Below are 27923 nucleotides of genomic sequence, written 5' to 3' on the forward strand. Positions count from 1 at the left end.
CGTATATCATATCACAAGACATGACGTTTTTCGACAGATTCCGTTAACGCTAATTTAATAAAAATGTATCCATATCTAACTAATTATCTTTATTCCACTCAAAACGTAACCCATAAAAGTGCAGAAACATAAACGACAACAACAAGGCTACATCAGACAAATATTACGTAGCCTACCGTAAAACGGAGTGGTAGGCGTCGCACTGAAATTGACAAATATGAAACGTAGCACTACAAAAAACACAACACCACGTACAAGATATAAATAGAGTAAGTTGGAATGATAAAATCATTTAAAATATGACGTAAAAGTCAGTGTACAATATCCCTTGACAAGAGTGAGCTTCTGCAAAGTGTGTTAGCCACCGGCGGCTCTTTGTTTCTTTTGCGCTCCCTCACTTGTTTAGGCCTACTTGCTTTTCTGTGTGACTGCTGACTCGCCTCTCGCCTGTGTGTGTGTGTGCAGGGTCTGGTGAACAAATAGCACATCTGTGTACATTTAAGAAAATGGAGTACTGTACTGAATTAGTCAACAAACCGTCCCAGTTTTTGTAATGTATACATTTTAATAACAACAATAATAATAATAATAATAATAATAATAAATAATAATAAATAACTTGAAATAAATTTTAAAAGATACTGTTAAAAACCTATTATTATTATTATTATTTTTTGTCCCCCCCCCCAGTTTCGGGGAGCGCGCGAACACAGTCCCCCACTACCAGCAATTATGCAGTGGAGATTCCCGCATTTGGGGAATTCGCAGGGGTCAGCACAGCCGGATTGCAATGGCCGAGCCTCGCCCTGGGCGAACCACCTTCATGATCATGGTATCTCCCCTGCCAGGTAAGTATCTAATAAAAATAATTTGTGGTTTATTTCTATTGACATTACTAGTCATACCTGTAATTTGTTAATAGTCAGTTTAGATGTGTAAAATAAAACGAGTCAGTAGGCGGCTCTTAGTTCATTGAAGATGAGGTAGAAAGGTGTCAGTCATAGTGAACCGATGACATCTTCGAGCTCAGTGATAGGTCACGTAGAAAAAGAGGGAAAAGAACAAATACATAAAATACATATTTCAGTTGTTATTGTTGTTGTGTTCAGAACATGTCTCATTTTGTACTGCATCATGCACCTCATGCGTTCCAGTTTAGATACGTCATCTAGCGGTCATTATAATTAGGATTGGCGATGTGTTGTACACCACACTGCAGAATTCACCCTGTGTATTCACACTGCAGTATTCGCCCTGGTTTGCTGCAGTTTGTGTGTTTGTCCACGTGGTGGCAGTATTAGCCATATAAATAGAGCCGGATTTCCATTCTCAATATGGAGATTCTCTAACCTTCATACCCGATCAGTCAGTCACAACCCATTTTCACAAGTGTGTGCCACACGTGACATGTGGTTTGTTTTGTGCAACCCCGGCATGACAGGCAGACAGGTACACAAACTAACAAAGGGTAAGAAATGCGTTTTATTTGAAAATTGTTTTGTTTTAGTACAATGAGCACCATCTTCTCAGGATGTAAAAAAAAAAAAAAAAAAAAAAAATATATATATATATATATATATATATATATATATATATATATATATATATATATATATATATATATATATATATATATATATATATATATATATATATATATATATATATATATATATATATATATATATATGTATGTATATATATATATATATATATATATATATATATATATATATATATATATATATATATATATATATATATATATATATATATATATATATATATATATATATATATAATGCAAAATGTAATAATGCTTGTCCTAAAATATGTTTAAATTATTGCTGTGAGTACAACAATATAATGCTTGGTAATTGATTACAGTATAGAATATTAAGACGTGTTGCTTTTTAAAATATTAAACTGATGTTGCACTAGAGTTGAGATAGCGAGAGTGAGTGCAGGTGGGGACAGGTATTCACAGTTGAAAGGTCAAATTGATTTCACATTATTTGAACTGAATGATAAAGCATGGTGAATGCACAGATTTTTCAAGCAAGCTCAAAGCTAGGTAGATTTAGAGAATAATTATAATAACTCAACACTAAATCAATAAAACACAGAGCGACTCGGAATGAATGCAGACGCCATGAAATCGTAAGGGCAATGTTACACATATTAAAATTGCCTTTTTTTAAAACTGACTTGAAGTTCCCCATTTCAAAGTCACAGCTGTTGTCTACTGTAGATCAATGTGCTCTTTTCAAAATCCAAGTAGCTTGAAGGCATCTCTTAGATCATCAATTTCATCCACAGGCTGAAAAAAAACAACCCACAAACAATAATTTAAGGTCTCTCTCTGTTAGCTTTCATATTCTTTTCATTACTTATACAATGATTATGCAGTTATATCTCTTTTTGTATGACAATATTCTGTTGGCCTGAAGCCATAGCCAAAACATTTTTTTTTGTGTGTTATTAGTATCTGTTAATAACTTGCTTGCTTACATGTCAACATATGTGTTTCATTATTTGTTAAAGGTTAGGTAATGGAGTGTTCCCCTAGATTTTAAAATGTTTTCTTACCTCTTATTAGCAGTCACAACAATATCACCCCCCCCCCCCCCCCCCCCCCATTATAGGTGTGCTAACCAATCACTGTTCTAATATTTTATGAACATTTCTCTTTTGTTGTCTTTTAGTTCATTGCTTGTATTGTATACTTCAGTTTTGAATATTCAGGTTTCTGTTGTGATTCCATGCAACACTGGCCTCGGAGTTCAAAGGTGACAATACCACATGATTTCACAAGGATCCAGAACAAAATACTATGCAGGATTTCAAAATAAATAAATAAATACAATATTTTAGAGTATCATGCAAATACATAAAACTATATTCCTGTGCAGTGTGTTAACACTCTGTTCTAAATGTCACCACCTTTCTGTCATTCATTTCTAGATGACGCAGCAACAGCAAATATGCAAGCTGGAAAATAAAACAACAGTGCCCCCAGTGGGTAACACACTTTACTGTAAGTGTCCCTAACTGCATAGCAATTGTACAGTACTAACACAATAATTGCATATATGGTTGTATTCAAATAAAACAGCATGCTTGATTACAAATGGAAAAAAATGTTGCCAGTCGCTGGAGTCTTTTCCAATTAAAGTGCATCTAGACTTGTGCTTGTGCATTTACAGTGTTATTGCCATGTAAGCACAACTGCAATTGCTGTGTGCAGCAGGGGGAGGGCTGTGCTGACCTGCTGGCGTATTCATAGTGCTGCAAGAAGAGGGCAGCAGCCTTACAATATCTGCCTGTCAGTCACGGCAGTGACAAGAGTGGTGGGAAAGAGGGTGTATGGGCTCTCCCTCTCTCTGAGTGGCTGAGAGGTGGGCCTTGGGGGATTGCTAGCCCTATAAACTAACGTCCTGCGTTTCCCTCAGGTGTGCCCCTGAAAGACAAAATTGCGAGCGAGCAGGAGCTCTGCTTCAGGACCAAGAACAGTCGGAAAAGAAATAAGTAAACAAACAAACAAACGAAAAGAAAAAGTTTATATAGATCGGGGAATCCTTGGGCAGACCCCAAACGTGTATAGGTGGAGGGAACTACATAGTGTAGGGCGGAGACCCGGGCCGTATGGCTAGCGACGGCTGGGGAAACGCTGCAAAGTGCAGCAGCTTTATTTTGTAGTTTTGATTAAAAGTATTTTGTTTTCCCTTTTGCTTTGTACCTTCTGTTTTGGATTATTATTTTTAGCACTTGCACTTGACTGTCTTCCTGAATTGGTAAAGCCGTGGTTCTGTTTACTGGTGGCAGTATTTAGGCCACAGACAACAGCGCCCTCTGCGGGCTGAAAATAATTAGAAGAAAGTGCATCAATAAAACCGGGCACCTGTGTGGTGTTTCAAGTACACCTTTCTGTCTCCCGTGTGTTAGTGAAATAGCTACAACCCTTTCACACAGTGTAATAAGGGTGTAGTTGGACACAGGCACAGTAAATAGCTCAGGATTTAAAGCAGTTTCTGTGAAGAGGGTACCTGGAGGATGCGTCTGAGTTTTCGAGCCAGCCGGATGGAGTTTGCGTTGAGCCCTTCCCAGGCTTTGAATGCACGGTCTCGACTGGCGACAAATGTGTGCCAGCAGTAGAAATAGTCTGAAAAAAAGAGATGTGTGAGCAAGGTGGGGAAGCCTATTAATGTTACACAGCTTCAGTGCAATATTAGGAATCTCAGCGGATATGATTTATGTCATTAAAGAGCTACTGCTTTTAAATAGTTACAAAAAAAGAAAATTACAATGTTTTTTTTTTTTTTTTTTTTTTTTTTTTACTGTTTCCTGTTTTTTGTAATGTTGTCTATCATTCTGGATATTACAGCGATTACTCGGATATTGTGTTTTTTTTTTTTTTTTTAATTTCAGGCCTGTGTTATGGTGCTTTGACAATGAGTTCAGGAGTTGCTCTTCAGTTCTAGTTGCCTACTATAGAGGTATGTAATATGGGCTAGATCAGCCAAAATGTTTTTATATTAGTAAGCGCCAGCACCACCTAGTGTACAGCAGTGTATTGACAGCAAAACAAAAGGAGTCTACTATAAAGACACTTTGGCTGATGTACCCAGGTTACATATATCTACTACAGGCAACTATAACTGAAGAGCAGGTCCTGAGCTCAAGTGAAAGCACCTTAATATAACTATAAATGTAATATAAATATAAATACTACATTTGTGTAATTACAAATAGAACCACTCTGAATAATTGCAAACATCAGAAAAGGTAGAACAATGAAATTGGACTATTTCTGTAATTTTCTTTTTTTTCTGGTTTCCCTTGTTTAGGTCTTTGCTTGCCTTTGAAGGTCATGACTGCTATATGCGCCCCAGCAGCTTTGAGTCTCCTCAGTCCTTCAGGCTCCGAATTATTGTCCTCGCAGAAATACAGACGGGCCGCGAAGATACGCAGGCGTAAGTTGGGGTGCTCAGACAGGAACTGAGCCAGGTGGAGTGCGCAGCCGAAACAGGGAGACCAGGAGCAGAACCAGGTGACAGAGTAACTGAGACGGGGGTCGATCTGCCAAGCATTCATATAGCGCAGAAACAGCACCTGGAATCACACCCAAAACAAAATATAGACATATAGTGAGAACAGGCTGTGTCAATATACAGCTAAACATGTTACCTCACCCTGTAGAATTTATGAATTTTGCTTCATACAGTCAAATGAAATCTGCTGAATAATAGAATGACATACCGCTTTGTAATTTTCCATAGTCTTTGCAAAAAAACTGACAAAAATTGAAAAATGTGACATTTCGAAATTTAACATGAAATACTGAACTGCTATTATGGTTTCCAGCAGACAAATCTGGGAAGTATTCTCCCAGATTCGTAGGGCGCCTAACCAGTAGGGGTCACTAAAGAGCAATGATAAGGTGAACTATTCCCAGAGGAGTTAATCCCTAACCCTGCATTGATGCAAAGGACAGACAGACAGGCTGCACCTCAACATGGCAGCCGGAACGATTGCGAAGGAATCCAAAGTCTAAGGAGTCAGAAGTGGGGCTGTCTCTCCTCTTCACAATGTAGCACAAGTAGGTCTCATGGCGCCCGAAAGCCCAGCGCAGGTTCATATAGTGGTAGATGAACTTCTTCTGTTTCATAAACACGCTGTGTGCGACAGGGAGGGACATTAGACAGTATACAAATCGGGGTGTATTCAAATAAAATCGTAAGACTTAGGACAGAGGGAGACACTTATTCATACAGAGAGTGGCAAGGGTATTGGATGGGCTGCCTAGTCATGTTGTTGAGGCTGAATCACTTAGATCCTTTAAGACTCAACAAGATTTGGAGATCAATCGGCTACGAGGAACCGGATGAGCTTAGGTTGGCCAAATGGCTCCTCTTGTTAGTACATTGCCTTATCTTCTTATGTTCAACAGCTGACAGGAAAACCGACCAAAGACGACCACCAACCAATACTTTTGGGATATGTCTGCCACAGATGAGGAATTCGCTGAGCATTTTATGTCAAAGCTGCCGATAAGCCCCTCCGTGGAGTGACGTCCTCGGTCCCACCTGCCGAGGTAATAAATAGTCACTCCACGGAGATCTCATTCTCTTTTGCTTCTCACAGCCAAGTAAGTAAGGTGGGTATAACTAACCTCTTTTCCAGTTGTTTGATTGTCTATTTAAAATAATTTTACTATGAGTTCCTGTAGTTCCCTGGCAATATATTGCTGGAAGTTGGCTTGCCACTTCTGTGGAATCGGAACTCGGCAGCTGAAGCCTGTGCAAAACGCTGTGCTCCACTCCACAGTAAGCTTCGCGCTGCACCGGCTGTGTGACTCTGTGACGGAAAGATGAGTTCTGGTGATAAATCTTCCTCCCAACCTGTGAGGGCGCTAAAGAACGGGAGGAGAAGCATCTGGAAGGGCTGGCCTGACAGTTCGTTTCCGGGTCAGGGAAGTGGGTCAGCCTGGAGGGAAGCGCGACTCTGTTGTAAGACTGTATTGATTTGAGAGATAAACGAGAGGCAGCTGCAAGTAATAAGGCAGCTGCAACCGTTTATCTTGATATCATGCGGGATTACATATAGGGGCCAGGGTAACGCTGGTCTTTTCCTTCGTTTGGGTTAACGCTTGGAGAGAGAAGGAGCGAGAGAGGAGCTCTCGTTGTAAAGAGAATTACGTGTTGTGTTTTGTTGTGTTTGTTTGTGATTGTCTGCGTTTTGCACCACCAGACAGTTAACTCACCTATCCGGAGCTGTCGACCAGGGTCAGCACAATCCGGATCACCACTGCACGGAACCGTCACGAAATACAGTGTCTTCACCCACCACAAGCACGTCTGCACTCACCCAGGACTGGTGACCGTGTGTTCGTTTTGTTCGGGACTGTGTCTGTATTATTGCTATCCCCGTGCTTTACACATTGTTGTGTATAGCCGGGGATTTATTATTTAACGGTCACCAGACCTGGATTATAAATAAAAGCACCTTTTCACTGGAAACTGTTGTCTGCCTGTCACTCCTGCATCGCATCACCGTTATACCTGTTCCCCTCCACTAGCCACTTTGCCACACGTGGTGTCAGAACACGGGACTATGGACCGCAACGCGCTGGCGGAGTTGCTGCAGGCACTGGAGACCAGACGGGATGCAGAGGAGAGACGGAGGGAGGAGCGCTATACGGCGCTCATTGAACGGGTAGGGCTGATCGTTGCTGCAGGAGCGACCCCTACCGGAACATCATTGATGTCGGCCCCGAAGGCACGGGCCATGAAAATGACGGCGGAGGATGATCCGGAGGCATTTTTGGTGGCGTTCGAGCGGCTGGCAACCGCGGCGGGATGGCCTCGGGAGTTCTGGGCAAGCCAGCTAGGACCTTGCCTGATCGGGGAAGCGCAGGCAGCTTACCAAGCCCTGAGCGACCAGTACGCCACTGACTATGACCTAGTCAAGCAGGCTATCCTCCGTCGTCTCAACATCACCGCGGAGACCCACCGGACGCGGTTCCGCGAGTACCGGAGAGCCCCGGAGACACGCCCCAGGGTGGTGGCACAGCGGTTGTGCGACCACATGGTCCATTGGCTGACCCCAGAGAAGAAGACCGCTCAACAAATGGGGGAAGCCATTGTGGTGGAACAATTCTGCCATGTGGTCGGCGCCGAAACTCAGGCGTGGGTACGGCGCCACAACCCTGACACCCTGGAGGAGGCGGTCAAATTGGCCGAAGATTTTGAGGACTCTTTGACGTCAGCCCGGGTCGGGATCCTGTCAGCCCCTGCCCTGCTCAGGAACCAACCTCTCCCTCCCTCTCCTCCAACACCACCACCATCACCCTCGGTCCCGGCACCCAGACCTCCCAGACCGCCGACCCCGTTGGGCCCCCTTGCCTCCCCCCCATGGAGACCGAGGATGGCCCCCAGCTGGGGTAGAGGTGTTGCCCCTGCCCCGTTGCCCTACCAGCAGCGGGACAGATATTTAACCTATGCCCCCTCTGTCCCTCCACTCTGTTTTAGGTGTAACCAGCCAGGACATAGGGCCAGGTCATGCCCCGCTGCTATGGAGTGTGACGTGGCTGCATGCAACTGGACACCTGGAACGGGTAAGCAGGGGGAAAACGGTTGGGAGGGGCCCTGTCTGATTGACGTGGTTTTAGGGAATGTGAAAACCCACGCGTTAGTGGACACAGGGTGTGAGCAGACCTTGATCAGGACAGCTCTCTTGGGCGGTATGTCGTGGCGGCCACAAGGTCAGGTGGCCATCTCCTGTATCCATGGAGACACGGCGGCATACCCCACCCTAAAAGTATATTTATCGGTAGGACCGATAAAACGTCACCTTGTAGTCGGGGTGGCGGAAAGGTTGCCGCACCCAGTTATTCTGGGCCGAGACTGGCCAAAATTCAAAGAATTGGTGCAAATAATGGCAGTCTCAGCCACACACGTAAACGTGGCAGAAAAAGGGAAAAAGGAACGGATTGGTGATGTGTTTCCTTTTCATCCTGAAATGTTTTCCCCTCTGTTCCGTCCTAGAAAAACAAATAAGGAGAGACGGACCGCGAAATGGGAGGGAGCGTCTTTGAGACAAGGCTGGGGTCTGGTGGGAGAGTGCTGTAATGGGAACAAACGCCAGTCGAAGGGAGTGGGAACGCAGTGCGACCGAGAGAGCGAGGTTACTGGGCCGACTAGGGCAGAGGTTATTCCAGCCCCTCTCAATATACCGGACCCGTGGTACTCAAGCGCGGACCTAGTGTGGGGCCAAAAGAACGACCCGTCACTGGTGCACGCTTGGGGGCAGGTCCGGTCCATTGAAGGTAAGGATGTTGATGGCGCTGGGCCGCTAGTATATCCACATTTCAGTATAAAGGGGCAATTACTATATAGGGTAAACCTAGCCGCGGGCACAGGACAGCCTGTAACACAATTATTGGTTCCCCCGTCTTGTCGGACCGAGGTCATGAGGCTGGCGCATGATATCCCTTTTGCGGGGCACCTCGGAGCCGAGAAGACGAGGGAGCGAATATTGGCTCGATTCTATTGGCTCGGTCTTCATACTGATGTGTCGAAATATGTAGCCACATGCCCAGACTGCCAGCGAGTAGCGCCAGGTCGAGTGCGCCCCGCTCCTTTGGTCCCACTGCCGATTATTTCCACTCCTTTCGAGCGCATTGCAATGGACATAATGGGCCCGTTGCTACCTTCTGACTCTGGGTATACGCATATATTAGTAGTGGTGGATTATGCAACGCGATACCCAGAGGCAGTTCCATTGAGGTCCACTAGTGCAGCTGCAATAGCCACCGAGTTAGCGCAGATTATGGCTAGAGTAGGGATCCCCAAGGAGATTTTGACGGATCACGGAACCAATTTTTTGTCCAATACGTTACAGCAGGTGTACAAAATATTAAAAATACGTCCCATCAGGACGTCCGTTTATCATCCACAATCGGACGGTTTGGTTGAACGTTTTAATCAGACCTTAAAGTCGATGCTGAGGCGATTTGTAACACAGGAGCAGAAACATTGGGCATCGCTTCTTCCCTACCTCCTTTTTGCGGTGAGAGAAGTGCCGCAGAGTTCAACGGGGTTCTCCCCCTTTGAGCTCCTGTACGGCCGGCAGCCTCGCGGCATTCTCGACCTGCTGAGGGAGGGGTGGGAGGAGCACAAAGGCTCGTCTAAAAATGTAGTGAAGTATGTGCTCCTACTACGAGATCGGCTGGATTTGGTCGGTCGTTTGGCCCAAGACAACCTCAGATCGGCTCAGCACCGACAACAGCAGCATTACAACAAAAATGCACGGATTCGAACCTTTCGACCAGGGGACAAGGTAATGCTGCTACTTCCCTCATCTGAATCGAAACTGTGTGCTAAATGGCAGGGGCCGTATGAGGTGATTCGGGCTATAGGGAAAGTAAATTATGAAATTAGACAGCCCGATCGCCGAAATGAACGTGAAATTTATCATGTCAATTTATTAAAGCCCTGGCAGGCAAGGGAGGTCTTATTTATAGCCCCAGGCAATATGGAGGATGATTTAGGTCCCTGTTCAGAGACCCCGAGCACAAGAGCGATTTCTATGGGGGAACAATTGGTTCCGGATCAGCAAAGAGAGCTGCGTAAGCTTATTGAGGAGTTCAGCGATGTTTTTTCTGACGTGCCCGGCAGGACAAACTTAGTTGAATATGACATTATCTCTCCACCAGGTGTCACAGTGCGAGAGAGACCGTACCGGATCCCGGAAAGTCGACGAAGTGGCGTTCGCAAAGAGGTATGGGATATGCTCGAGCTTGGGGTGATTGAGCCTTCCAGGAGCGAGTGGTGCAGTCCGATCGTCATAGTGGCTAAGAAAGACGGCACCAACCGCTTCTGTGTGGATTTCAGAAAGGTGAACGCTATTGCTAAGTTCGATGCATATCCCATGCCTCGGGTCGACGAACTTTTAGACAGACTGGGAAAAGCGAGGTTTATTTCCACTCTGGACCTGACGAAGGGATACTGGCAAATCCCTTTAACCCGCAGCTCCAGAGAGAAAACCGCATTTTCAACACCAGAAGGGCTGTTCCACTTTAAAACCATGCCGTTTGGGCTACATGGTGCGCCCGCTGCCTTTCAGAGACTGATGGACCAGGTTTTACGCCCACATCATGAATATGCAGCAGCGTATATTGATGACGTGGTGATTTACAGCTCCACCTGGCGAGAGCATTTGGCTAGGGTTGCAGCCGTTCTTCAGTCTCTAAGGGCAGCCCGGCTGACAGCTAACTTGAGGAAATGTGCGTTTGCCAAAACAGAGACTCAATATTTGGGATTTTTAATGGGGAATGGAAGGGTGAGACCTGTAGTCACCAAAATCCAGGCTTTGGTTGATGCAGCGATCCCCAAAACCAAGACTCAGGTGAGGTCACTACTGGGCTTAGCCGGTTATTACCGCCGCTTCATCCCCGAGTACGCCACAGTGGTTAACCCGTTAGTCGACCTCACCAAAAAGAGTGCTCCAAATTTAATTAAATGGTCAGCTGAGTGTCAGGGAGCGTTTGATACTATTAAGCGTACACTTTGCCAGGCCCCCACTCTTATCACACCAGATTTCACCAAGAGATTCATCCTCCACACCGACGCATCGAATGTAGGTTTGGGTGCAGTCTTGTCCCAAAAAGTAGCTGGAGTAGAGCACCCGATATTATACCTCAGTAAAAAAATGTTACCTCGGGAACGCAACTACTCCGTAGTCGAAAAAGAGTGTTTGGCCATTAAATGGGCTACTCACTCTTTACGATACTACCTGCTGGGACACTCATTCGATCTGGTCACAGACCACGCCCCACTCAAGTGGTTAAGCACAATGAAGGACAGCAATGCCCGGATAACTCGGTGGTATCTGGCATTGCAGCCCTTCATGTACCACATGGTACACCGTGCGGGGAAAGACCACCAAAATGCGGATTATTTTTCCCGGGAGGGGGGAGTAATGGGGAAGGTAGATTTAGCCGAGTGTTCCTTCGGCTCCACTCTGAGCGGTGGGATATGTGACAGAAAGATGAGTTCTGGTGATAAATCTTCCTCCCAACCTGTGAGGGCGCTAAAGAACGGGAGGAGAAGCATCTGGAAGGGCTGGCCTGACAGTTCGTTTCCGGGTCAGGGAAGTGGGTCAGCCTGGAGGGAAGCGCGACTCTGTTGTAAGACCGTATTGATTTGAGAGATAAACGAGAGGCAGCTGCAAGTAATAAGGCAGCTGCAACCGTTTATCTTGATATCATGCGGGATTACATATAGGGGCCAGGGTAACGCTGGTCTTTTCCTTCGTTTGGGTTAACGCTTGGAGAGAGAAGGAGCGAGAGAGGAGCTCTCGTTGTAAAGAGAATTACGTGTTGTGTTTTGTTGTGTTTGTTTGTGATTGTCTGCGTTTTGCACCACCAGACAGTTAACTCACCTATCCGGAGCTGTCGACCAGGGTCAGCACAATCCGGATCACCACTGCACGGAACCGTCACGAAATACAGTGTCTTCACGCACCACAAGCACGTCTGCACTCACCCAGGACTGGTGACCGTGTGTTCGTTTTGTTCGGGACTGTGTCTGTATTATTGCTATCCCCGTGCTTTACACATTGTTGTGTATAGCCGGGGATTTATTATTTAACGGTCACCAGACCTGGATTATAAATAAAAGCACCTTGTCACTGGAAACTGTTGTCTGCCTGTCACTCCTGCATCGCATCACCGTTATACCTGTTCCCCTCCACTAGCCACTTTGCCACAGACTCCCACACTGCAACTGTTGCTAGGCACCACACTGTTGCAAGCTATGCACTGTTTCGCCTGTGTGTTGCATTAAAGAGACTAGTACTTGGTGCATGGTACCGCGACGCCCTTGGTACCATCATGTCCTTGGTGCCTCTGTGCTTTGGCGCCTTGGTGACCTACAACATCGACGGCTCGTGCTTAAGTGCCTTGGCGCTCAGGAGCTTCCCTGCATCAGTGGCCTCGGTGCCCCGGTGCTCCATAGCCTCAGTGCCTCTGTGCTTCAGCATCCTTGGTGCCTCGAGGCCTCGGCGTTTTGGAGATTTTAAGCTCCCCGGTGCTCTATAGCAGTGGTTCCCAATGACCGGGCCGCGGACCGCTGCCAGTCCCCAGAGGAGTTGTTGCCGGTCCACGGCTCAGGCTTCACTATTGAAGACAAGCCTTGACAGAATGTTAAGAGAAAGTTGTCAAGTCATATAAAGCCATGGTGTACAATACTGTAATACTAATCATAAGTATATTTGTTCATGGGGAAATAATACAAATTATCCCTGAGTATGCGCTGTTGTGGGCACGTGTTTTGTCACTTCACTGAGTCAGAAACGGAAACTAAAAAAATATTTTGTTCCTGTATTGCTAATGTACAGTAACACCGACACGATATCTAAACCAGTTTCAATGGATTGTTTTTTTGTAAAAAATGCTTCTGGAAAACAGGGCCATGAAATTCCAGATGACAAAGAAGAGGAAGACCAAGATAATCGTGAAACTGAAGAAATGCAAAGTGGAAAGAAACAAATAAAATCCAGCTTCAATCGCAAGTATGATTCATCGTATATTAAATATGGATTCATCCAGTCTGGCGATTCAGAAGCACCAAAGCCCCTATGCGTTGTATGTGCAGAAATTCTTAGCAGTGAGGCGATGAAACCTTCAAAACTTCTTAGGCACCTAGAGAAAAAGCATCCAGCTCTAAAAGGAAAATCTATCGATTTTTTTTTTAAAGAAAAAGAAGCGAGTTTGAAGGCCAAAGACGTTGACTTTGCACCGGCACACGCCAAAACGTGTCTGCATTGAAAGCGTCATTCTTGGTGTCTTACCGAATTTCAAAGGCTAAAAAAACTTTTACGATTGGTGAAGAGCTTATTCACCCTGCCACTAAGGATATCTGCCGTGAGATGTTGGGAGAAGCAGCAGCTAGTAAGGTCGGCCTAGTTCCCTCTCTGATAACACGGTTGCCAGGAGGATTGACGACATTGCTGAAGACATCAAAGACCAGCTATTGTAAAGAATAAAAGGATCTCCGTGGTTTGCTCTTCAGGTTGATGAATCAACAGATGTCGTAAACATGGCAAGTTTTATGTACGTTATGCATATGATGAAGACCTGCATGAAGATGTGTTGTGTGTACTTTCAGTGGCTAAAAACACTACGGGAGCTGAATTTTGGATTTCGAGCAAGCTTAACTGGAAGTTTTGTGTGGGAGTCTGTACCGACAGAGTGGCTGCCATGACTGGAAGACTATCTGGCCTCACAACGAGAATTAAAGCAATAACACCAGAATGCGAATCTACCCACTGTATTATCCACCGTGAAATGCTGGCAAGTAGAAGATTATCACCTGAGCTTAACGATACTTTGAGTGTTGTGGTGCGTGTTGTCAGTCACATAAAAGTCAATGCACTGAATTCTCGACTGTTTGAATCGCTGTGTGATGAAATTGGTGCCAATCACAGGCAGCTTCTCCAGCATACAGAAGTTCGCTGGTTATCAAGAGGTAAAGTTCTAACCACCTATGTCTGTCCGCTTCATTGATCAGAAGTGGCTAGCTAAACTTGCTTATCTGAGCGACATTTCTTTCTCTTTTGATTGAACTCAACATGTCACTGTAAGGGAGGATGGCATCTGTTTTCAAAACTGGCAGACAAGATTGCAGCTTTCAAAGTAAAGCTTGAAACTTGGAAGAATCTTGTGGATAGAGGGATCTTTGACATGTTTCCTACTCTTGCCGAATTATCGGGAGACACCGTGCAGGAATTTCTCAGTTGATACACTAACATCTGAAGTCGTTATTTGAAATATTTGAGCAATACTTCCCATCTGCAGAAGACCCAAGAACCGAAAAAGAATGGATTTGTGATCCATTTTTAAACACATGGGAAGGACAGTCTTTATCAGCACTGCAAGAAGACCAGCTCATTGAACTAAAAAATGACGGAGGCCTCAAAACGCTTTTCAACACTTCCTCTTCTGTGCCTTCCTTCTGGATTAAAATCAAGGCAGAGTATCCTGAACTTAGCAACCTGGCTCTGAAAACCCTGCTACCATTTCCCTCCACTTACCTTTGTGAAGCAGGTTTCGCAGCAATGACTGCTACAAAAACAAAACTGCAGAGCAGATTGGATATATTGAAAACTTTGCGTGTCTTTCTCTGTGTGTCTTTCTGCAATTAAGCCAAGATATGCCTTGCTTGTGTCAAGCAAACAGGCCCAAGGCTCCCACTAATATCGACTATTGGTAAACTATTATTATTGTTCTTCCTAAATATTTTACTGTATAATAAAATAGCTGTAAATAATAACTTATGTGTGCATATTTACCATTGAACAATGATGCTGTTAATAAGCGAGAGTCAGGATGGGGGTATTTTAAAATAAATATATATTTAATTAATTCAGTTTGCCCGTCTGCAGTAATAGAAAGGTTGGGAACCACTGCTCTGTAGCCTCGGTGTCTCGGTGCTTCCGCATCCTTGGTGCCTCAAGGCCTTGACGTCTGTGGCCTCGGGGGTCCTATTCTCCCCCCCTCATCCACTTGCCTTCGAGCCCTTCCCACAGCATACCCTGTGCACAGGCTCCAGCCCACAAGCTCGCAGCTCAGGCTCTCCTTTAAGGAGCAGCAAGCGGTTAAGGCACTCGAGGCAGGCGAAAGACGTGATACCACTGCTCCCTGCCTTCCTCAAGAAAGTCAAGAGAGACAGGGCAAAAATTCTCCAGGTGGCCCAGGAGAATCTGGTTTTTGAACCTTTGCCAGCTGTTGCAAGGCCAGCCCCAAGAGATTTTAGAGCCCTAAGCATGGATCTCCTCAGTCAGATGAGCAGCACTCTGTGGCACCCAGAATCGGGACGACTCCAACTGTGAGTGGCCCCTGAAAGGGACCATCGGTCCGCCTTAGGGCCCTCAGAAGCGGTCGTCGGTACACTGCAGAATGCAAGGGGCTCCTGCACAAGGGCACTGTATATCTATAAGTGGAGGTATTTTCAAAAGTGGTGTATGACCAGACCCATTTATTGCCCAATAACAACTATTTTACAGTTTCTGTAAGATTTGCAGGGGCAGGTCCCCCTCTAGGCTGAAGGTCTGCCTAGCAGCTATATCTGCATGCCATGTACCTACTGACTCAGTTTCCTCGGGCGCTCATACTCTGGTGACCCATTTTCTAAGGGGTGCTCAGCGGCTACGTCCTCCCCGAGTGGAGTCTAGACGTGGTATTGGAGGCTCTCACTATGGCCCCATTTGATCCTACACGGTCCGGAGAATTGAAATCTCTATGGAGACTGCCTTTTTATTGGCCATCACATATAGGCTCTGTCGGTGCACAGTTCCTGTATGCATGTTTGGGATAATGGAAACAGGATGTCGGTACGCACAAAACCTGCATTCCTAACTAAGGTGATTACTACTTTACACTTGAGCAAGTCCGTGGAGTTAGAGGCTTTCCATCCCTCTTCCTTATGATTCAGAGTAGGATAGGAGTTTTGAATTCCCTCTGCCCTGTGCGGGCATTGAGATGTGATGTAGGTAGGAGGAGAGCGCTCCGTCAGTATGACCAGCACTTCGTCTGTCATGGTGAAATGACTATGGGTCAAGACCTTTTGAAGCAGTAACTGTCCCACTGGATTGTGGACACAGTTTCGACTGCATATACCAATACCAGCCTATCCCCACCTGGGAAGGTGGCTGCGCACTGTACCAGAGGTGTGGCTACATCATGGGCTCTCTTTAGAGCTGCCTCATTGACTGATATCTGTACTGCAGGTAGCTGGACTACTTCTCATACATTCACCAGGTTCTACAGTCATAATGTGGTAGATCCCTCTCCACCTTTATTAGGCACAAGGGTCCTTGATGTTGCATGCTCACACCGCCATCATTAATTGGCGGTAATGATACGTATATTGTATGCTGTACGCTCACACTCCCTTGTGACGGCTTTGGTGTACTTTTCCCAAAAGTATTGGTTGGTGGTTGTCTTCGAATTGAAAGGGAACGATAGGATACAGATGTAACCCTGGTTCCCAGAAAGAGAAGATGACCGCCAAACCTTGCAAAGTTGCATCACTCGCATTCGCGGGTTCGATACAAAAGAGAAAGAGATCTCTGCGGAATGATTTATTTATACCTCGGCAGGCAGGACCGAGGACGTCAGTCCACGGAGGGGCCTATCGGCAGCTCTGACATAAAATACTCAGTGAATACCTGACGTGTGACAGGCTTTTCCCAAAAGTATTGGTTGGTGGTCATTTTCCATTTCAGGGAACCAGGGATACATCGATAACCAATCAATTTTTGTTCCCTTTTCTTCTGTTCTTTTTTTTTTTTTTTTGGTTCTTTGCTTGTATTTTATGCTGCATATGCAGCTATTTTAAAGACATTGCTTTACAAGTAAAGTTGCTGTTTCCTGGTACCTAATCACTTCCTGCGCTGTAGCTGAGTTTTACTCTATTGATCTAGCAGCAATCAGGGCATATGACTTACCCCACAGGAAGTGATTAGAATACAGTTTGTTTGTATATTTTTTGTTGTTTTTATTTATTTATCTACTTCTATCTAATCTACTTCAAAAATCTATATAGTCTGAACCAAAGTGTAAAAACAACTTAGATATTCAAGTCAAGAAAAATGAGGGGGATGGTAATATGCTAAAATGTTAATAAGAAGAAAATGTATTGAAAAACTTTGGTGAGCACTGCTTTTGAAAGGGACAACTAATAATGCCACTAGTTGTAATAAAAGAAAAAGAAATGTGTTTGAAAACTTTGGTAAGCTCACCTCTAAAGTTAACAGTGATAATGCTGGTAATGCAAATAAGAGACACGAAAATCTAATAAAGCATAGACAGGCACTGTATATAATAACAAGGCATGGTAAAGTATATAATAAACATTGCAAACCAAGGTAAACTATTATAAATGCATTGTATAACCATAGGAAAAGCATAGTAAAACTGGCAAAAAATCATGTAAAAATACACTGGTAAACTTTTGTAAGGGACCATTTGTTTAACAATGTGAAAAAAAAGAAGCAAACTATTGAAGAATAAATAAAAAATAAAAATAAAAACTATGATAAAGATAATTAAAAACAGTTTGGGAAACTTATTTTTGATTTTTTTATATAGTAATATATATATATATATTATATATATATATATATATATATATATATATATATATATATATATATATAATATATAATCTAGAAGAATTGGAATTAAGAATCTCAATAGGCACATATTTCAATTCATTTTTTGAACTATAGTCATAATGTACCTAAATTTTAGATCTAACAAATTTAGTCTAGTCTACTTAGAATTATTGGGCCATATTTGAAAAACATTTACTCCAGTCTTTAATTAACTCCTATTTTTTGAAAGAGGGAAAACACCTGTTAATTTTACAAAAGTTATATATTTCAAGTCTTCTTAAGCCCTCGCAATTTGTTTTGTATCTCATTTTGTAACATTAACATGATTTTTTTCCCCTTTTGAAAAATAAGAGTTAATTAGAGAATGGAGGACACACTTTGAAACTAAGGCCCATAGTACTTTACTGTACTGGGGATCTGACAACCAGCAAACAAAAAAAATAATAATTTGACTAATATTCTCGAAACACTTAAAAACTAAAATAAACACAAAACTCTGTGTTGCTTCAGTAGTTAACTAGAAAAACGAAAAGTCAGAATTGAGAACTGAGAATTGGGCTAACTCGCAGCATGGCTACTCAAACCGAGACTCTTTCTGGCTAGATAATTTTAGCCGCCAGTCTCGGACTGAGTCACCCAAGACAACTAGAGAAAGTTTTCAAGAGATGAGTAGTAACCATCAATTGATAAAAAGAGAGAGAAAGAGAGGTCAGATTCAAATAGTATTTTCACTTACCTGTCCATCGTTTTTTGAGGCATTGAGTAATCGCAATGCAGTTTATGGATGAGTGTGCATGAGAGAGTGAGAATGAGCATGTGTCACTCACATACATGTGTGTGTGTCCATTAAGTGTATTAATTACTTAGTGGGGGTGGTGGGGGGGGGGGGGGGGGGTGGTGGTTACCATTATCAAATGATCTACAGTGGCAATGCAATAGTTCTTTACTAAGATGCAATGGTACTGTACTGCAAACATGTAATTCTACATACAGTATGTATGTGTGTACAGAGAGTTAGACAAGCTCCTATTCACTTTTTCTAAGAAATGTCCTTATCAAGTTTTATACCACAGCCATAGTTGGTTATACCATCATGTTCACAAGTGGAAGAAAAAATTTAGAAGCATCGCGTTATACAAAGAATTACATTATATATATGAATGGTTTTACCAAATGAACACACGTAGACGTCGACAACGGTTTTCAAAAACGTAGTCACCCATTTTTGAATTGTGTAAAAGGAAGTAATTGGGACGACTATGCTGAATGCGATTTGTATGACATAATGTCATTACTTACATTGTAAAATGTAAAAGGTATATGTAGTTTTTCCATATACTGTTTTGTAACTTTTTAAACTGTAAATTTTTTTAGATTGAACTCTTATGACACGACTGACAATACCGAAGGCCTGTCTGAAAACGTTAAGTAAAACATCAAGAAACTAACGTTCTATGATTTATTTTCTCTATAAAAAATACATATATTTAGATATATATAATATATATATATCTATATATAATATATATAATATATATAATATATATATATATATATTTAAATATGTCTCAGTCCTAAAATTTTAAGTGATGCAAAACGTTTGGCCAGAGCTGTTCATGATCTTGATCCTACTAAGTATTATTCCTTCCTTTGCCCTTGTATTTTAACATATCAGAGGAGTATGTTTTAAGGAGGTGTGCTTTTTACATGAGGTGGATGTTATATAAGGGATATAAAATGGAAACTGCTCAATTAAATTATTTTCACATGGCTTCTGGAAATTTACAATGACTTGAACTAAAAATGAGCCAGGCCTTAAACAGTGGTAAATTACGCTTTCATTGGACTAATAAACTTAAACTGTGTCAAATGAACAATCTGTCTATCTGTAAGTTTAATTAGTAATGGCTGTTCCAGTACAGTATGCTACAGCACAAGGTGCAGTAAAATGTCTTTGATTCCAAATACAGGTACATAGTTACACTCCAGGTACCAATTTACTAATGTTAACTATATAGACTAATACGCAATTCTGTAATTGACAGTAGAGTGCATTAACAACATGCACCGTTATTTTTACCATCATATCATTTTGCAATAAGTGCACCTATTAAACAATGTGTCAGCATTGTGAAAACAATGCTACTCTGCGCTGGACTTGCCTGATCTAAGCACCACGTTACTGGATCCTCAGCTCATGCACCATCCTTGCACTATTGCACTACTAATGTCTTTGTAGACTTTAGTTGTATTATTTGCACTAACTGAAAACTATACTGTATTAAATATTAATCTTGTATTGTAATACTGTATTGCCCTGTACCACCTGTAAGTCACCGTGGATAAAGGTGTCAGCCAAATAAATAGATATTATTATTATTATTATTAATAATAATAATAATAATAATAATAATAATAAGTACAGTGTAGCTACAATGTAGTTAATGCACATGTATTTTCATGTATATCCCCCTTCTTAAAGCTCTATTCTTTTAAGCATTTCTCCTTGAAACTTACCCATCACTGTTGATGCAATGCAATAGCAACAGTGCGCCTCTCTCCGTCCTTAAATTTGACATTATGGCCAATTCATCTCTTTCCCTGACTAAGCTTTCCAAGTTGCCGAGGCTACAGGTGGGTCGTTTCATCAAGCCCGGCCCACTTCGTGCTATATAGCTCAGTAATCACTCCCGCTGCTGTTTATTGTATCAACACTGCATTGTAAAACCTAGGGGAAATGTCTGAATCATTTTGGAATAAAAAGTTTGACTGAGTCTCTTACCCCATGTACATTATTTTATATATATATATAATTGTTTTTTTCTCTGTCCTCTGAGCGCTGCTACTTATAAAAAGATCAAAAGGTATATCTGTTTTCATGGGGGGGGTGTCAAACGTTGTTTCCTGTAAACAAAGACTGCTGTGTCACATTTTCCACTCCCCCTAGCAGATACCGACTAAATTCAAACTATCGCGCGCTCTGCTGCTACACCGACTGAGACAGACACCTGTTTCCTCTGGTTTTGGGAGGCCTGTCAGCAAAGTTACTGTAACGTTAAAGTCAAATTTGAACTTATTTTGCCACCCACACTGTAGTTTCATACACCTTCAATGGCAATGCACACAGACAGGAAAACTGACAGCACATCATTACATCTGTAGCTTTGGACTAAATGGCATTGCATTGGTTCCATACAATATTGTATTAATTAAGGGGCAATTGTGGCAAAATTTGGAGCTACAATGGGATGAGGCTGCCATTGATGTTGGTAGGGCAAAATGCTTACCATGCTCTTTGGCAATGCAGATATACACACAGAAAGACCTTGACACTAAAACGGCAATGCACTGTTGCTGAGCAGTTAAGGATCAATGTGCTTGGAGTTGTATTGGAACCAGCGCAGCAGCATCCAGTCAATGTGGTAAGGGAATTAGAAATGCAAACTAGTGCAAATGAAAAAGACAGGGTCCTTGATTAGGGGTTTAAATAGCGGTCTGGAGGAAGATTAGAAGGGTGAGGGGCTCTCACGCCTGACCCCTAAACCACACATTGGTTTCAATAGTTTTGCACAAGTCCAGGATGAACTGCCTATATGGCTTCACAAGATTCACACAACCAATACGAGAACAAACAGTTAGTTATTGTTGAATTTGTTACATTGTCTGACAAAGGCACTGGCAGCAATTTTGCCCTTCTTACTAATTACTTGTGTGGAGTTTAGGATTGAGTATTTGAACAGGTGCTTACTGTTAAACGCATTGGCTGAAATGTTTGCCCAAATTTTAGTTTTGTATACTTGTTTAAGATTGAGTATTTGAAGCCCGGGATGAACTACCTAAATGACACTGCAAGATCCAAACTACTTTCTGCTGAACACTACATGACTAAGGTTTCTTAATCAGTTTGCCAAAAAACGGATAACCCAAGTTACATAAAAAAAATAAATAAATAGAACTACGATAACTATGTCCAAATCCTGTTTGATTTTTTTTTTTTCTTCTCTAAAAACAAGATTCTCTCTAACCGCTGGCCTCTCAGGTGAGGGGGATGTGGCTTTTACCAAAATGACTCAGCTCACAGCTCACAGCGAGAGAGAGAGAGAGAGAGAGAGAGACAGTAAAGAGAGTAGAGGGAGGGGGTGCTGGGCTCTCCAGATGCTATCTACGGGTTTCAGGATGCCATACAGTAACGCACGCTGTGTTACAAGCACACATGCACCCATACAGAACAGGTGCGCTTGCAAAAGCAGATCAGCAAAAAACAGAAAACAGTAACCAAAAACCACAGGGTGAGCTACTGTATAAACTTTCTGTCGCACCACTGGGGTGTGAGAGACTGGAGTAATACAGCCTGCATGGGTGTATTTTTTTGGTTGCTGTTGTTCTACTGGGTTTTTTATTGTCACGCGAACATTCCCCAGTGTACAGTGCAGTATAGCAAGGCTCTGCCCAGCACACTAGATTAGAACTTTATATAGACACCATATTGGGTAGCTGTTGTAATTCTGTACAGGGTTTTATCGTGTTATGTAGTGTCGTCACACCAGCCATGCTCTGTGTACAGTAGAATAAGACTGCCCAGCACACAGCAGGCAATGCCAGTGTAAGATACAGTATTATAACTTTGTTGTGTGTTAAATACATGCTCATATATATATTTATAAAACACTGCTTACCATGGTATTACAATAAATTCCCTAACCTCTTATTAACACTAGCAGTATAACCACTGATACCTCTTGAAAGAAGTGCTTTTCAAAGCTTCTTTAAAATACATTAACAGGGGATGAGTGTCACTGAGATGTTTGTTACTACAAGCTAAATTATCACAGCCTCTCTGTCAAGGGAGTGCAAACCAAGGATATAAAATCCATGTGCCTATACCCCTTACAATGCTGGTAACCAAATATTTAGAAATCACTAAACACTGCACTACTGGCTGATATAAGTATAGATGTAATGCAAACAATTGTGCCTGCAAAATCCAAATTGCATAGCAAACAAGCAATTATTTTGCAATGAAGCCTGCGTAAACTTAAGAGCAATGCAAATTACTCATCACACAAAAAGTTATTATTTCCATTACATGAGAGTACGTGTTAAAACTTTATGCTTTTATTGGACTCTCTCCAAGATAAGCAGCAGCTAAGATCTAGCTTATTTTACTATAAACTAATGTGATCCCTCTGCATTTCCTTCCATTTGATGATATAGACATCCTTCTGCCTGGTATTCATGGCTGAAGTGTAATGCTGGCTCCAGGGATCAGCTTAGTTTCGTCGACTAGCCCACAACAACTTAAGAGGGTTTGACTGTGATTGTGGCGTCCCAGCATCACAAATAAAGAGCCGCAATCATGAGAATGAGGGTCGCAATAACGGCCACACTTACAGTCCAGAGGTGAGGTGAGTTAGGAGAACGGAGAGAGTAGACACTGTGAGATTTTACAGACCTTTTTAGGTGCATACACGAGGGATCCCCCACTATGGTCCAGGCAGTGAAACCGACTCTTCAGGATGCCCAAAGTTCTCTCGATGACATGTCGTATTGCTACATGGGCCTGGTTGTAGAGAACTTGAGCTTCAGTTTCTGCATTGCTCAATACTGTCATCACCCAAAGTCATAAGTCATAGCCACTATCCCAACATAGAAAGGTGTGCCCTATTATGTCATAATGAGGGACAATGCGAAAATTACATTTTTGGGGCGTCCATTGCTAAAAATGTATATTAAATAATGCATTTGCCGTTTTTATAAATGATGTATGTATAGATTTTATTCTGTCTTACCAAAACAATTTGAATGTTTTGTTGCATTTTTAAAATTGGTTCCTCAAGATACGCTTTGATTAGATGCAAATTAAATACTAAAATAAAGAATTAGCTTTATTAAACAGACTTTACTCAATAAGGTAAATAATTAATACAATAAAATCTCACAAGCTTTCCATTAAGGACATTAATTAAACAGTTATTTTCAATAGGTAAGACACTGTCCGACATTACTGACTTTAACCTCTCAGGTGTAGATGTACTAAAGTGTTGCGCCTGTCACGTATTCACAAACGAGTCGGAAGTCTAGGGTGAAATGTACTAAACAAGCGCAATGCTGTTAGTGACTTTTTAGGGAATGCTTTGCGGCAGCAGTTTTTCTTTGCTGTTCAGCCTGAGATGAATATGTAATTATGGGCGTTTCTGCACAAAATTGCAGAAATGGGGTGGAGATGAGGGTTCTCAAACATTATAACGAGATTGTGGCAAAGTGGCTGCTGATTATTAACAGGTGCAGAGGTTATGCAGTGCAGAAATGAAACAGACAGAGATTTGTAGTCCGGTATGGAAAAGTGTATTTTATTTTTGTCATCCTGGTCTGGCGACCAAATAATAAACTCTGGTTATACACAGCAGTGGGTAAAACACGGAGGACGGTAACAGGGGTTTGCAGCTCTAAACAATAAACATGGGTATCTCTCCCACAATATACAAGCATGGTCACCAGTCCTGCGTGTGTGCTGTAGTGCTCGTGGTGGGTGATACAGTTTATAGAGTGACAATGGTGCAATACTGTTCCAGGTTTAAAATTGGCCATTAGCGACAGCTCTGGAACGTGTAGGCCATCTATAAAACACAAGTAACAATTATAGACAAGATGAACAAACAAACACTCACAATATTTTTACAGGTTACTGCACGGGTCCTTCCAAAGCGAAGGAAAAGATTTACAATTCTCTGTCCCCTTTATACTATCACGCATAACCCCTTGGTAAACGATTGCAGCTGTCTCTATTGGCTGTAGCTGCTACCTTTACCTTCTGGGTCAATATGTTCCTGCAACGAGGGTCTCACCTTCCAGGCTGACCGACTTCCCGACCCCGGAAATGAACTGTCAGGCCAGCCCGTCCAAAGACTGCCTCTGCCCTGCCACAGCCAGCTAAATATGTTTTTTGGCAGCAATATCAGTGTTTTGTAACCACAAATCACTTTGCACGTATCCTTTCATCAGCCCCCAAACTTCTTATTAGCGTAACAAGTGTGTTTAATTCATTAATTTATTGTACTAATGTGCGTTTAATTATATTACTAACGTGTTTATTTATTTAATTCAATTACGGTATTAACGTGTGTTTACTTGGTTTACAATAATTATTTAATAGTTAGTTTCTGTGTACTGAGTTAATATGTAGTGTGCCTTTTTGTCACTCGGTTTGTCATTTTACCTGCATTTTGTGTTGCTACGACCTCCCTGGTTTAGTAATGAACAACACCTGTCCCTCATTATCTTTCTCCTTCATTCCAGGTGAAGCACTCCCAGTTAAATAGACAACGATCACTCAGCTCAGGGAGCAGGAGGATCACACAGTACAGGGAACACCTGCAAGCGTTGGCATCACAGGTATTCTAAACTGTAGAGCGTGAGTTTTCATAGCCGTGAAGCTTGACTTTTGTAAAGCTTTTGAATAGTTTTTGATTTGTAAAATACTTGTGCCTCCTCATTGTTGCAATCATCCTTTGGCTTTGCTACATAGGCACTATACACATTTTAATTACTGTTACAATCTGGTGATCCTTGTGCGCCCCTATAGTAGGAGGTCACATTGCATCACACCCAGTTAATAGCTTTACAGATTTTTGGCATGTGTCAGCAGGATAGGATCAATTTAAACTTAAAATTTGGGTCTTTGTTATTCTCTCACAGTGACCAGTGAAGGAACAGAGGCAGCAGCTGCAATGCCAGATCAGCGTAACACTATTTAATTAATTTGAGGTGTTGTATGGGGATAAATTGCCTGCCTTGGTTCTGTGCTTCTTGTATTTCAACTGCAGGCAATAAACCAGAGAGACCACGCCGCTCTTTTGCCTTACGGCTACAAGAACTGTCCGAAGATACCCTCATGGGTATTAAGGACTAGGACATACTTCTGAGGGACCAGTTTGTTTATGGCCTGCGCAATACCACCTTGAGGTGTGACCTGAGAATGAAGCTGCTCCTGAGGAGGATCTCACCTTTGCGGGGGTAAACCAGGAAGTAATTGCTCAGGTGGAGGTTTATGGGGAAGAAGAGATTCCTGTCCAGTCTTGTGGTGTTGAACAGGTTAAAGCCAAGAGTCCTGATTTGTAACAGGTGAGAGAAGAGTTGCAAAGTGAACTGTTTAGTGCAGTCAGACAGCAGATGGCAACCTTGTCCCGTGAGTTAATCCTTAGCAGTCAGTTTATTCAGTGCTTGTCAGGCACGTCAGGTCCAATTTATTTTTACGTGCGCTGTTTAATTTTTTTTTTTTTTTCAGAGTAAAACAGGTTTAAAAGGCATTGAATTGCAAAAGGACACTCAGTACTGTATCTCCAGCCAAGCCCCACCCCTTGTTCTCTGTATTTTTCACATACCTTTTTGTAGACATGCATACTGATAAATCCTCTCCTGATCACTCGTTTTATCACCAAACTCCTCAATAATGCAATCCAAGTCAAAAAGCTCTGCAAATATCTGTGATATTCTTTGAGAGCTGGATGCAGAAGCAGCTATCTCCTTTGTTTATGTCTGTATTATCTCTGTGGTGCATGGGCTATCAGATACACCCCCTTTTTTTAGACTTCATTCAGCTCCTATCGGTCTCACACGGTCATTTAAAGGTTTTCTCGGCTTTTTCCAGAGAAAAAAACGACTAGAGACCTGTGCTTTATGTCTTTTTGATGATGTCGGACAGGGTTCAACATCGGACTGGAAAGGGAAAATTGTAATGTTGGACCTGGTCCGACATAGGACCGCAAAGGACTAATGGAGGAGTTGCGAGGGGGGCTGCAATCGTGGGGGCCATGAGATAACTGGTAGCCACACAAGAATCACAACCCTACCATCCACCTCCAGTCAGGCCTGCTAACATCAGGCCTCCCCAGACCAGGCGGAGTATGTAAATTTGAGATCTAGAGAAATCGATCCTGCGCAAGGACCCACCTGTCGTCGCTGTCAACAGCCAGGAACATTATTGCAGGGAACGAGCGGATGGCTGTTACCAACCCCAGCTGTCACATTTAAACTAGTATACCTAGATGTTGTGGGCCATTCAGCTGGAGCCCTGCCGTTCGCACAGGAGAAGAGGCTCAACAATAGAAGTAGAGATTGAAGGAGTCTGTGTCCCTTGCCTGTTAGACACTGGGTCCCAGGTGACTATGTTAAAAGAAAGTTTCTTTGTGCACCAATTCGGGAAGCAAGGGGCAAAGCTCAAAGATTCTGCCACCTGGTTAACCAATCATGCAGCTAATGGTTTGTCTATTCCCCATTTGGGATATGTGGAGCTGGACATTAACATAGGGAGATACTGCTGCCACGTTGTGGAGTTATCATCACTAAAGACCATTTTTTTCTGGACTACCAGGACTTTAGGGATGAACTATCTCTTCCGGGGAGGAGAGGCCTGTGGCAAGTTTGAATATGTCCGCTTCTGTCTCTGGCCATGTTTGGTGACAAGCATGAAAACAGTGTGAGATCGAGAGACATTTTTCCGCCCCTCATGGACACGTGGGTTTTGTGCTTGTCATTACCTAGTTCCGCATTAAAGTTCCTGGGAGAACTGAAATGCTAATCTATGGCCTAGCTCATACTAGACTTAACCCTCCTATTAGGTTTCGGGTCTATTTGACCCGACTCTAGTTTCCAATTAGCTTAAATGTTATTTTTCTTCTCATTTTCTGTATAATATTTTATGACTTTTTAAGTTGGGGTCATGAACTTATACGCAGAAAACAGAACCTTTGAGATGTATATTTGTTTTATAGAACAAGTCATGAATACAAATAAGATGTTTTGGGTCACTGTGGCATTTATCTATGTAAATTTTTGTGCAGGAAAAAAAAAAAAACTTTTGTTGTTTTATTATTATTATTATTATTATTATTATTATTATTATTATTATTATTATTATTATTATTATTATTATTATATTTGTGATATTATTTCTGAAAATGTCTGCACCTGTCTGGAGATACTTATAAACAAAAAAACAAACACTATATATCTACAAGGCAGAGTCTAATTTTCTCTGTCAGTATTGCAACAACATCTCACTGGTAAAGACATTCCAAAATGAAGAGCTCTCAGGTTGGCAGTCAAAGAAGTTTGATCACAGCTCCTGGAGTAAAAGAGCAGAAAAGAGAAAAACCTTTGCAAATAAAAACAATAAATCAATTTAAGGCTGTTTAAATTAGTTTGAAATTGCATCGGGTCAATATGACCCAAAACATAACAGATGT

The 27923-nt window shown here is 42.4% G+C and overlaps 1 protein-coding gene, 1 long non-coding RNA gene and 1 other non-coding gene across 3 annotated transcripts; 1 reads left to right on the forward strand and 2 right to left on the reverse strand.

Moving 5' to 3' along the window:
* The first annotated feature begins 196 nt into the window (after positions 1-196).
* On the forward strand, positions 197-25962 carry LOC121325396. The gene is made up of 6 exons (XR_005951335.1): positions 197-269; positions 691-848; positions 2965-3037; positions 4848-4973; positions 24976-25071; positions 25503-25962. It is a non-coding gene; the product is annotated as an uncharacterized LOC121325396 (long non-coding RNA).
* On the reverse strand, positions 693-856 carry LOC121326308. The gene has a single exon (XR_005951443.1). It is a non-coding gene; the product is annotated as a U1 spliceosomal RNA (small nuclear RNA).
* Positions 1826-6022, reverse strand: aicda (activation-induced cytidine deaminase). Its single transcript, XM_041267845.1, has 4 exons — positions 5510-6022; positions 4860-5112; positions 4047-4162; positions 1826-2320 (listed from the first exon to the last, which is right to left on the reverse strand). Exons 1-4 carry the CDS (start codon positions 5696-5698, stop codon positions 2267-2269), a joined length of 612 nt encoding a protein of 203 aa, XP_041123779.1. The 5' UTR covers positions 5699-6022; the 3' UTR covers positions 1826-2266.
* Positions 25963-27923: the final 1961 nt, after the last annotated feature.

Source organism: Polyodon spathula, chromosome 13, assembly GCF_017654505.1.
Source record: "Polyodon spathula isolate WHYD16114869_AA chromosome 13, ASM1765450v1, whole genome shotgun sequence".
In the NCBI taxonomy this organism is placed as follows: Eukaryota; Metazoa; Chordata; class Actinopteri; order Acipenseriformes; family Polyodontidae; genus Polyodon; species Polyodon spathula.